This window comes from Pteropus medius, unplaced genomic scaffold (genome assembly GCF_902729225.1).
Source record: "Pteropus medius unplaced genomic scaffold, Ma_sr-lr_union100, whole genome shotgun sequence".
Classification (NCBI taxonomy): Eukaryota; Metazoa; Chordata; class Mammalia; order Chiroptera; family Pteropodidae; genus Pteropus; species Pteropus medius.
The window spans coordinates 5,003,119-5,015,339 of NW_024349803.1; the positions used below are offsets into that span (position 1 = coordinate 5,003,119).

Genomic DNA, 12,221 nt, shown 5'->3' on the forward strand with positions numbered 1-12,221 from the left:
CTCATGGGGACAGGGAGCACGGCATAGGAAATGCAGTTAGCATTAATGTAATAGTTAGGTGGAGAGCCAGAGGAGAGAAAGAGCAGTTAGGGGGAATCATTTTATAAACTATATAAATGTCTAACCAATGTACTGTATACTTGAAACTAATAATAAAATAAAATTTTTTAAAAAGTAAAAAAAAAAGTTTAGAGTACTTTGTATATAGTATGAACTGTCAATCAGGAGGCCTGATTGAGAACACCAGCTTAATTTATAGCAGTGAGACTGTACAATCATTCATTTGCTCTAGGTTCACTTCCTTGTCTTATTCCCTTTCCATGATCTAGCCCAGTGCCTGGTACATAGTTAAGGTGATAAATGTTCGTTGGGTGAGTGAATAAACCTATAAAATTAGTAAAATCATGAACTAGGTCCTGGTTTCCCAAAAAGTGTCCTAAGGACCCTTGAATGAGAGCCTCTGGAATAAAATAAATCAAAGATGTTTGGGAAACATGATTTCATTGATTGTCAAACTTGAGTGTGCATCTGAGTCAGTTGGAGGGCTTCCAAGTATAGTCTGCTCCCTGTCTCCATGTTTGAGGTAGGGCAGTAATGTTTCTAACAAGTTCTGAGGTGTTAGAGGTGATGCTGGTCCTGTTGGGACCACACTTTGACAACCCTTGCTACATCTATATTCTTGTTGTGAGGTGATTCCTAGTGTATTGAAAGGTTTGAGAAGCACTGCAGTAGGGAGAGCTGTTTGTTTCTAAAACTTACTTGACCATAGTACCCCTCTCTTATATGAATGTGTATATTAGGTGTGTATGTGGGTCATTCAGTCATCTGTCTATCACATTACACACAATGCCTATTAACATACTCGCATCTATTGTTCTGTGGGCCATACTTTCAGAAACAGCCAGGTCACATCTATTTTCAGTATTTTCCACATGTAAAATGATGTGGGTTTTTTTTTTTTTAATGCTTCAGTAGGTGAATACTTAATTGTGTTGCGAGTCAAACGCTTAGAATTGAACCCTGTTGCAGAGGTGGAAAATAATATATTCATGATCTGCATGGACACATTTTTATGTATGTATGTATGTATTTATTTAAAGTTTATAACAATTACATACAACAATTTTTGATGCTTGCTAATGTACATTTAGGATAAAAACAGAGATGTGTAACAGGAAGAATTTCATGAAAATTGAGCCCAAAATGACAAAATGATTTCTTTCTCAGTAACTTTTATACCTTTTATTCATATTTCTCTTTTTGTTGTGGTTGGTTTTAATCGGCCAAACACACTTCCAGAACTTGTAGGATATGGTAAAATTAGGAAATAATATTTTACCATGGGAGTTGAGTTTTCTCAGCTACTATTGCCTTTTCCCTAGTTATATTTTGAAATTTAGCCTAATCTGGTCTTGCGGTACAGCATTCTACTCTGCATGTAAGATTTTTCAAACTTCAATTTTAAGTATGGTTGTACTTATTCTGGTTTTAAAGTAATGGATATGATAAAAGATTAGGGTAATTAATAGGGGATATTTGAGGAAGAAGAGATGGTTACAAACTCTTTAGATGTTAAATGTTACACAGAGAGTCTTCAAACTTGAACATAATGGAATGCTTTATGTTCCCCAAGGCTGTGGATCTTTCCATTGATGAATCCAGCTTGACAGGAGAGACAACACCTTGCTCTAAGGTGACAGCTCCTCAGCTGGCTGCAACTAATGGAGATCTCGCATCAAGAAGTAACATTGCCTTCATGGGAACACTGGTCAGATGTGGCAAAGCAAAGGTAGTTATTTTTCTTGTTTTGCAAATAGCAGTTCCTTTGTTTTCAACCATGTCATCAGTTCTTTTTTGCTAATTTTATGTGGGTCTTTTCAAATACAAGACAAAGAAATGATAGACTTGAACCTAACTCTTGGCAGCTATTTGTAAAACTGAGGAGAAACTGTGTCCTTGAGGTATAATATACTGTCCATAGTTCTGCCACTTACTAGATAATGGACCCTTTAAAGGTGTAGTCCTCAGTACCCCTTTTTTTTTTTTTTAGATAGAAACAATGGCTCATAGATATGTTCATTACTGGTTAAATAAAATTTTAATTTAGTTGATATGGTACTGATTATAATATTCTGACTATATATCATTTACCTACTGAATCATTGTAAATGTTCTGCTTACTGGATTCTAATATCTTACAAATATAAAAGGCATCATTCACTAGCATTTTGGGGGGAAAAGAAACTGCATTAAATGTCTATTGAGTATAAGACTCAAATTTCAGAAATATTAATATAAACAAAAAATGGGCTTCAGAATTGAATCAAAAATAGGTTTAATGAAATGTTTGATTTCAGGTTTGTATTCTAAGATGTAAATACTTGTGATCTATAGGAACATCAAAAAGTAAATTTGCTGAGGGAACCTTGATTATGTATGTCAGATATCTTGACTGTAGGCAAGGCCTTGGAGAAATAGAATGAAAGGTTTTATTTTGGTTGAGAGAAGTGATGCTACCCGAATATAAATGTATTTTCTCGGTTTTCCCTTTAGGGTATTGTCATTGGAACAGGAGAAAATTCTGAATTTGGAGAGGTTTTTAAAATGATGCAAGCAGAAGAAGTGAGTACCTAGTTTGTAATTATATATTAGTTTCTAATCTGACATTCTCCATTATGAGTTGAGGAAAAGAATATTGATGGATTATTTCATGTACTATTAAAGTAATATTGTATTATCTGTGCTTTAAAAGTTAAAAACATAATTAGAAAGCTTGTAATAGGCATTGGCATTGAATTGGCATTGTTAATTTCTAAAACATTTTGATAAATGTTTATAGAATTGTTTATAGGATAAAAAGGTTTGTAGCAAATTATTTAAAGGGTTAATTCTTTTTAGAAATCAGTTTTATCTTACTACTTTTAAAGATTACTAAATAGTATATATGTACCTCAGAACATGTCTTCTAGCAAAATTCCCAACTTTACATAATTCCAAGTAATGGGAAAAAAGATTGCAAAGTAAAATAATGTGGAAGATGTTTAAGAATTTTGAAGATTAGTTCTTGTATTTGAAATACTTTCTTATATGTTAAAAAGAAGTTGCATTCTACAAATGTCATATTCTTCCCAAATCATCTGGATTTCTCAGATAACCTACTAAGCCTCCAATATTTGTGATGCAGTGTATAAACCATTTCAAGAACCTTGGCATTGAAGGGACTGTTAGAGAAAGGAGTTAGGAGATCAGGGAGCCAGCAGGATAAAAAGACTTGTGTTATAAATATGTTTGTGGATACAGAAAAGAGAAAGATGGGAAAGATGAGGGCCAGCTGATGGTAAGGAAGTCCTGGAGAAGCTGATAGGAAGAATAGGTTTTTCCTTAAAGAGGCATAGGAACATGGACCTTTTCAAATAAGCAGATTTTTAAAAGTCTAAGCCTCAGTTTCCTCAGTGAAGGGGGTAATATTTACCTTAAGGGATCGTTGTATATGTTAAGCACTAGCATGAGTATGTGAAACACTTATTAGTCCCTGGCACCTAGTACAGTTTATTAAAATTAGCCAATTGTGGTGACAACTCTTCTCCAATTTGTCAAGGCTCCAAAAACCCCTCTGCAGAAGAGCATGGACCTCTTAGGAAAACAACTTTCCTTTTACTCCTTTGGTATAATAGGTAAGAGAAGAGTGAGTATGTATATCTCATATATTTACTTAGGTTTGTTTTGTTTTGTTTTGTTTTGTTTTTTGAGTGGGAAGGGGGAGTTTAGATACATACATAAATTTATTCATTTAATTAGTTGACTAATTTTTTTAGAATTTATTACTACTTTTTAAAAATTATAAAATTGATCCCCCAGCCATTGTCCTTTGTTTAACTCCTATAATCAAAGAACATTTCTGTAAACACTTGTCTTTCTATTCTTCAACAAAATGCGATAATATTGTTTTATGGGCTACTTTTCCTTTTTTTGTTTCACATATCCTATCATAAACATCTTGTCGTTAAATAGATGCTCACCTGAAACAAATTTAAAGGTTGTACAGTATTCCATGTGCACATTATTTAATATATATTTACATATATATATATCTGGCCTCTCATAGACATTTATGTAGATGTTTTCAGGTTTTTAATTATGTAACTTATTCTTCAGTGCAGGTTTTTTTTTTTTTAATCATAAACATCTCTCATTTCCTTAGGATAAAATCTTAAAAGCAAAATTATTGAGTCAAATATATCCATATAATTTTTAAATTTTTGTCATGTTTTTAAAGATTTTTGTTTTATATTGCTAAATAATATCCTTAATCAGCAGGGTAAAAATGTCTGTCTTCTGGCACCCTTGCCAACTTTTTTGTTATTAACTTAACAGGTGAATAAAAGACTTATTTTTCACAATTTATTAAACTGAACAGTTTATCATGTGTGTGTTTTTATGACCTGCCCATCTATTTCTTTTGTCTTCTCTTGGAGCTTAAGTCTTAGATTGGTAACAACTCTTTGTATAATTAGCATATCAGTTCTTTTGTTTAAATTACAAGTATTTTTTTTACTCAATGATTAAATGGCCTTAGAGGGATATATAATAACCTTGGTAGAGAAGAAAGAGATGTACATAATTGAAACATCCTCTTGCTCTGAGACTCTGCTAGCATCCTCCTGTTGATAATCTCTGCAGTTACAGTTTCTGTCTTTGTTTTATTCATAAAAGTTCTTCTAATCCCATGTTGGGGAAATGTTTATGTTTATAAGTACATTTAGCTAGACGTTACTCTGTTACTTTAGTTTTTCTTTTTCACATTTAAGTTTACTATTTAGATTTATTTTAGTACAGGGCTTAAGGTAGAGTTAGATTTTTTTTACTCAAAAGTTAATTATCTCAGTACCAAAAATCCTATAGTCCATTCTTTATTCCACTGAGTTGAAATGACATCTTTACATACATTAAACACTTGCATCAATTTTGGGTCTGTCTTCCTTTATTTCTTCCATGATATTATTTTAATTATTCTTGCTAACTTAATGTTTTAAATCAGTAATGCATTTTTAAAGCAGTATTTCTGCTGTGCAGCTTCAGTGAAATAATTCCTTTAAATATTCTGTCGATCCATCTGTCTTCATCATAAACATAAAAGAAGGTAGGAAATTATTTCATTCGTCTTGTTTAACTAACGTATATAATCTCTTAGCTCCCTTCATCTGATTATTGCTATTACTAGAATTTATAGTAAATTTGATAACTTCAAAGACATTTAGCCAATAAAATCTTTCCAGTTTATGTTAACACTGTATCATGAAACCACTTCAAACTTAGGCATAAAAATCTTTCAACTTTGTGATTACCTAGTTTTAGGATAATACATTAGACATAATTTTTCTTATATAAAATAAGGTAAGAGTCAAGATCAGAATCAGGGATCAGCAGACTTTTTTTTGGTAAAGGGGCAAGATAGTAAATATTTTAGCCTTTTGTCCATAGGGCCCCTGTTCAAAATACTCAACTCTGCTATCTACATGAAAACAGCCATAGACAAAATACATAAACAAATGGTTGTTGCTAGTGTCAACAAACTTTTTTTATAAACATGCAAGGGGCCCATAGATTGTAGTTTGCTGACCCCTGGCATAATTCATTGGACATAATTTCTTTTGTCAGGAGAGTATTTGGGATAGGGTCTTAGAGAATCATGATCTGGATCATCATTTTGTAGTTGGAAATATGAAGAAAACGTTTTAAATGTCCATGTTGATTTAGAATATCTCCAAGTTGCTTTATTAAAACTGCTTATATTGTTTTTCTCACAAAACCAGTAGTGCACTCCTTACACCCTTCCTTTTCAAAGACAGATTAAAGCAGAGAATGTGAGATTAATTGTTTCATTTATGTTGATTTAAAAAATTTTTAAATACCATAAAAGTAATTTTTAAATGGTAAAGCAGTTTTAGAAATTCTTAAGTAAGGTACATCACTCTTTGAGCCAAGTCCTAAGTACTCCTTTGTTTTGCAATACAAATTTAATGTGTGATGTCTGGATATTGAGTTAGGAGAAGTAAAGTTCCAGGGTTTATTTTTGCAAAGCTGATAATAAATAGAAGACCTGTATACATCTTATGTTACCTTCTTTTCTCTCCCCTTCCCCCATTATATGAAAGCACTGGTTCTATTTCCTTATACTGGGAACTCTCAAATATTATTGCTTTAAGGGATGAGTGGCAGCTATGGCAACAAAAGGTAAAGCTGTGTATATGTGTGTGCATGTGCGCATACACAGCATTAACTTTAAGCAGCATTAACTTTAATCTTTGCTTAATGGATTTTTGTAAAATCTTGTAATCGTGATCTGATATACTTTCCCTTTAATATCAAGGAACTTTTAGGCTGCCCTCAGTTTATTATTCAATCCCTTCTATACCTAGGGATTTCATATAAAAAGGAAAAATAGCTATTTGATTCTGTTCTAGGTATCATCATGTTGGTTGGCTGGTTACTAGGAAAAGATATCCTGGAAATGTTTACTATTAGTGTAAGGTAAGTTGTAATAGTTTGTTTATAAATGGAAGTCCCTTTTGCCCCTCATTTCTCCTATAGCTTATGTTCCATTATGGAGGTATTGCATGAGTGCATGGGGTATAATATCACTACTTAAATAGTTTAGAATTCATTTATTGAAATGAAATCTAGGAAAATGAAAACCAACATATATGATAGTGGAGAAAACCCATACTAGATGCCTGGTATTTTCAAGCCAATATTGCATTTTTACATGTAAATAACAAGGTTTGACAAACTGAAAACTAGCAGCATGAAAGAGAAAGACAGTATATAAACCGAATAATCAATTTCAGTGGTAAACAAAAATTTTAAGAAATAGAAGAAAAAATAAACAGCATTTGTATTTTCAGAGATTTGTAAAAAATACTGCATTCATGGTAGACAGATTGCTATAGAAAAGGAGAACAAAAAAGAGTTTTTAGAAATTAAGATTATGATTGCTGAAATTAAAATTTCAATTTAAAGGTTGTAATATACAGTTGATGCAGTCTCTCAAAAAATGGAGTAAAAAGTCCAAAACAGAGAATGAGATAAAAGTGACAGACTAATTCAGTAAATACCATATCTAATTAATAGGCATTTCAAAAAGAGGTAAGAAGAAATTATGTAAGAAATGATGCATGAATCTTTTCTTAATCTGAAGTGAGACATGAGTCTTTATAGTTTGAAAGGATTCTCCACATGTCATCCAGGATATAAAAAACTCCAACATAGATAAATAATTGTGAAACCAAAAAAACAAGTCAGCTCACTCACAAAGGTAGAATAACTAGATGGGTATCTGACTACTCATTAGTAACTGCATTTCCCATCATGGGGTCTTTTAGGCAGTACTGCGCATTTCAACGCATGACGCATGAGTCTTTCATTGGTCACATCTGGTACATGTGCCCTGCATACAGCAGGGCAACTTCAGGCATCCCTCTTTTGAGAGTCCTTGGAGCAGTTTGTGCAGCAGTTCAGTTTAGGTACAGGGAGGTGAGATGACTTTGTGAGTGTGGGGCTACCCTGTGTTAAAAATGCTTCATATTCCACAGAAGCCAACATCTCTAGAAACATACACTTTCCAAGGTGCTTGTAAGAAACATGTCTAGTTATGAGTCACTGCACTCAGGAAACCCAAAGCTATGACTCACTATAAAGTAATTGTAATTCTGCCAGTCCATAGACAATTTATCAATCAGGAAATCCCTTTATTATAAGCAGTGTTGCCTAGCAACATAGTTGACATACTACCATTTTCAGGTCACTAGAGGAACAGAACTAGAGATTTATCCAATACAGACGGGGAAAAGGATTTTATTAACCCTTTATCCATAGCAACATTAGATTACATTAGAAGACAGTGGGGTAGTACTATCAAACTATGGGGGAAAATAATTTTAAGTCTATAAATCTAGGCTGTATCAGTCCAGTTAATTATAAATAAATAGGCAGGCAATTAGAAAATTTATCTCGACCTATCTTTATATGAATTCCAGCAAAACAAGGGTAAAAGAAAGGACAGTGATAATGTGTGGGATATGTTAGTGGAACTTACCTAGGCATCTAAGGAAAAGAAATCCTGGATGACAACTCTGTATAGTAGGTCTAGGAAGTAATAGTTCAAGAATTAGAACAAAAATCAATGGATTAAAACAATTGAATGGATTACAAGAAATATGTAGGATGAATAAGAAGTTAAAAGATATTTGAGATACGGTGAAGGAGTATATCTTTTCCTCAAAGACAAAATTACAATTTGAAAATATTGGCTTAAATATGTCTAAAAAAGACATTAGTTAAAAACAATTTAAATTTAAAATGGGGCATGAATTTGAGATTTTTAACTGTTGAGATATTATCTGTTGGATTCATTTTTAACATTTGAATATTTTGAGCAGTTCTTATATACAAAGTTGACAAATCATAATTTTTATTTCTACTTCCAAATTTTCCAAAGCACAAAACATTTTTAAATTTTTTAATAGAATAAAACTCATTCTGTTTTTCAGTTACCATATGGGTCCATAAATCTAAGATGCATTATAAGATCATTAGTGGCCTTTTTTCTGTCTTGAAACATTTTGCTATTTTTTTATCCTAGCAATTATTTTAACAATTATTTCCTACTGTGCTAAAAATGAGTAAAATAATAAGGCAGAAGAATGATGGGATCGCTTTAAGTTGATGTAATAAAGTAAATCATCACTATTCTGTTATACTTCTATTTTCTTATTATGTTGCCCAAAGTATTATATCATTTTTAAGAAAATATAAGAAAAATCTGAAGAGACGATCTTTATTTGTTTTTTTTGCATTCATTAAAAGTTGAGAGTTCAGAATTTTTTAATTTTTCACCATAATGGCAATGAGTAATTGACAAGAATTTTCACAATTATTACACAAACCAGAAGGTGAAACCACTGTGTAGGCTTTAATGATGAGGGTGAAATTGAATCATAAGCTAAATCTCATTATTGCAGATCCTTAAATGATGATACACTAGATATTCTCAAACTTCTGAATTACTGAGTAAATAGTTTATTTCTAAGGACAAAAAGGGAAGGACAGGTATTCTCTTCCCGCTAGTCATTCTACAGCAAGAAATTCCTCATGCAGTGTTTTCCAACAAGAACCTGGACCACCACTTTTTGCTAAAGGATGCATGACAGTATTCTTTCATCTTTTATGATGTTTGTTTACCAACATTTACGTCATACTATTTATAAGTAGAGAAATGCTGAAGGCTGGAATAAAGATGATAAAAAGGAAATAAATGACATAGAAATGAAAAATTTCATTGGGTTCAGCATTGTAATTGGTGCTTATAAATCTAAAAATGAAAATGTTTAACAGTTTATGTTACAAAAAAGATCACTGTCCTCTTTTCAACAGTTATGAATCATCAGTGTTTTCATAAGTGTTTCATTTTAAAGAAACAATGCCAAAAGAGGAACCAGAATTGATAAGCCTGTAAACTGTTAGAAATGTTTTTTGAATTTGAATTGATAAGGCAAATATTTTCCAGGGTCATTTATGATAGCTGATGAGCAGTTAGTCGCATCCAAAGGACATTACCCACTTCAAATATATATACACCTTCAAATTAAGGAATATAGTTTGGGGTTAAAATTCAAGTGGAAATTTCTAATGATATTTTTTCACAATCTATTTTATTCCACTGTAAATTATTTATAAAATGACAAATATAAAGAATGAAAAATTCCATTGGCTCTAGATTGTAAATGATGACGACTATTTTTCTTGATACAGTGAGGGTTAATGAAAGCATAAGAAGAAAGGATTCTATTTGAACTTAGAATAGTTTTTTTTTTTTAATTAACTAATTTTTTATGGTGACATTGGTTAACAAAATCCAATAAGTTTCAGCTGTATACTTTAACAGTAAGGCATATATATGTTTACAACTGTGTGTTCACCTCCCATAGTTAGATTTCTTTCTGTCACCACATCTTTGACCCTCTTTACCCTGCCTCCCTTCCCTCTCCACTCTCCCACCTACCATTTGGTAACTACTAGTCTATAGTTCAAAAGAGAGAAGGAACTGCTAAAATGGTAGTACGTATTTCTTGACTCTCCAGTGTACACTGTTGAGTCAGTGATATTGTAAATATTATTCACTGGCTTTCAACTTTTAGAATCAACCTGTAAACTAAGCATGAAAAAGTTAATTACGGTTACAGTAAGGATACTAATGATATCAAGTCAGATCACGCAAAAAAAAAAGTAGGTAATAGAAATTGGGAAGTAAAAGCATAGGAGGAAACAGTGTTAGAATGAAGAATAAAAATGCATTTGTTCTTATCTGTGGAAGAGTCAAGAGATAATACTTGAAATAGGATAAAAAATAGATTTAATTGCTCTTATATTACAAAGGGAAACAATTTTTTTTGTTGTGATAAAATTCTCATACCCTAAAACTGACTGTTTTAAACTGTACAGTTGAATGAAGTACCTTCATAATGTTGTACAACCATTACCACTATCTAGCGTCAGAACTTCTTCATTCCTTTTGAAGCTATTTTTGGACATTGACAATATTAATTTTGCCTTTTTATTAGCCACTATTTTAAGTAACAATTGAAATTATAGCTGTGGTTACCATTTAACTTAAAATTCAATATATTGGTTACAGTTTGGCTGTAGCAGCAATTCCTGAAGGTCTTCCCATTGTGGTCACAGTGACTTTAGCCCTTGGTGTTATGAGAATGGTGAAGAAAAGGGCCATTGTGAAAAAACTGCCTATCGTCGAAACTCTGGGTAAGTCTGCGCGGTAAGAGCATATTTATGCAATGATGTATTAGTTTACATCAACAGTGAATTATTTTGGGGTTTTACAGTTTTGGTTTTAGAAGTTTGCATAGTGGTATTTGGTTTGTAGCAGTATTGAATATGGTTTTTCAGCCAAAAAAAGGTAATTAAAATTGCATATCACTCAGGACAGGGGACTTTCAGAGAAAGCTTTCTGCATCATGGAATGTTATAATGCTTAAATCATGTTTTTTAAAAAATTCAAATAACTAATGAAACTTTGGGGTAAAATTAATAGAATTCTTGTCTTTTGACATCTCAAGAAAGATAATTGACAATTACAGATTCTTAAATGTCATACTTGAGTTGAATTTGCTGATAACAGTAAGTATATAATAGTTATATTGCTGCAATATAATTTTATGTGATATGAAAATTATAACTTTTTTAGAATTTAGAAATCTAAAATTGTTTAATTTCTAATTTGCACTTGTTATTGAGAAGACAAAATACCTTAAAGTACTGATTGAAAAATTATATGGGTTTATATTTAGGTACCCTTGAGGCTTTCTAGAAAATGTATTATATAAAAATTATTGTATAAAGTTAATGTTGAGTAGCTTTGTAGAAATTGAACTGTAAATAAATAAGAAAAAGTCAACATTTATTAATATCTAATTTTAATTTCAGAAACCATGTTGAAGCAAGCATAATGAATAAGCTATTTAAAATTATCAATGAGCTTGATTTGTACAAAATTCAAAGAGGTTAGACAGGCTTCCATGGTCTTTGATTTGTTTTCAGTACGAACTTGTATTTCTCCTTGACTTTTGGTGACATATAATGATTTATTCTTTAGGCTGCTGTAATGTGATTTGTTCAGATAAAACTGGAACATTGACTAAGAATGAAATGACTGTTACTCACATATTTACTTCAGACGGTCTGCATGCTGAGGTACTCTGTAGATTTTTTTTTTTAATAATAGTATTCTCTTGTTAAGAAACTTGTTATTTAACATTATTAACTATTCTAGTGTTTTACCCTCAAAAAATCTATAAATTAGTGATTCTACCAAGTCTTGATCTCTCTCCAGTTATACAGTCCAGAATTTTGAATTATCCTTGACACTTCTCTTTTAATCACCCCCACATCTGTTTATTACCAAACTCCTCCTGAGCCTTTCCTGTGTGCAGCTTGAAGGATCTTTCAGAACCCAGTTTTGAGTACGTGACTCCCTAAATCAGGATTCTTCAGTGGCTTTCCATTGTGACCAAGATCCTGAAGTGTGGCCTCTTAAGGCCCTACATGTTCTGTCCATTATTTGCTCTTTCAGCCTTATATGTTCCCTTTTGCATTCTGTGCACTAACCACTCTGGCTTTCAGGTTCTCTCAGCATGACAAAATTCCTC

At 32.0% G+C, this 12,221-nt stretch overlaps 1 protein-coding gene across 5 annotated transcripts in view; it reads left to right on the forward strand.

Moving 5' to 3' along the window:
• ATP2C1 (ATPase secretory pathway Ca2+ transporting 1) overlaps positions 1-12,221 on the forward strand; it is a 97,140-nt gene that overhangs the window by 42,006 nt on the left and 42,913 nt on the right. For all 5 annotated transcript variants that reach the window (XM_039837118.1, XM_039837115.1, XM_039837113.1 and 2 more), the window contains 6 exons: positions 1,634-1,789; positions 2,554-2,622; positions 3,599-3,674; positions 6,465-6,531; positions 10,694-10,818; positions 11,669-11,766. In XM_039837118.1, coding sequence (XP_039693052.1) covers positions 1,634-1,789; positions 2,554-2,622; positions 3,599-3,674; positions 6,465-6,531; positions 10,694-10,818; positions 11,669-11,766 — 591 coding nt within the window. The remainder of the gene's footprint in view (positions 1-1,633; positions 1,790-2,553; positions 2,623-3,598; positions 3,675-6,464; positions 6,532-10,693; positions 10,819-11,668; positions 11,767-12,221) is intronic.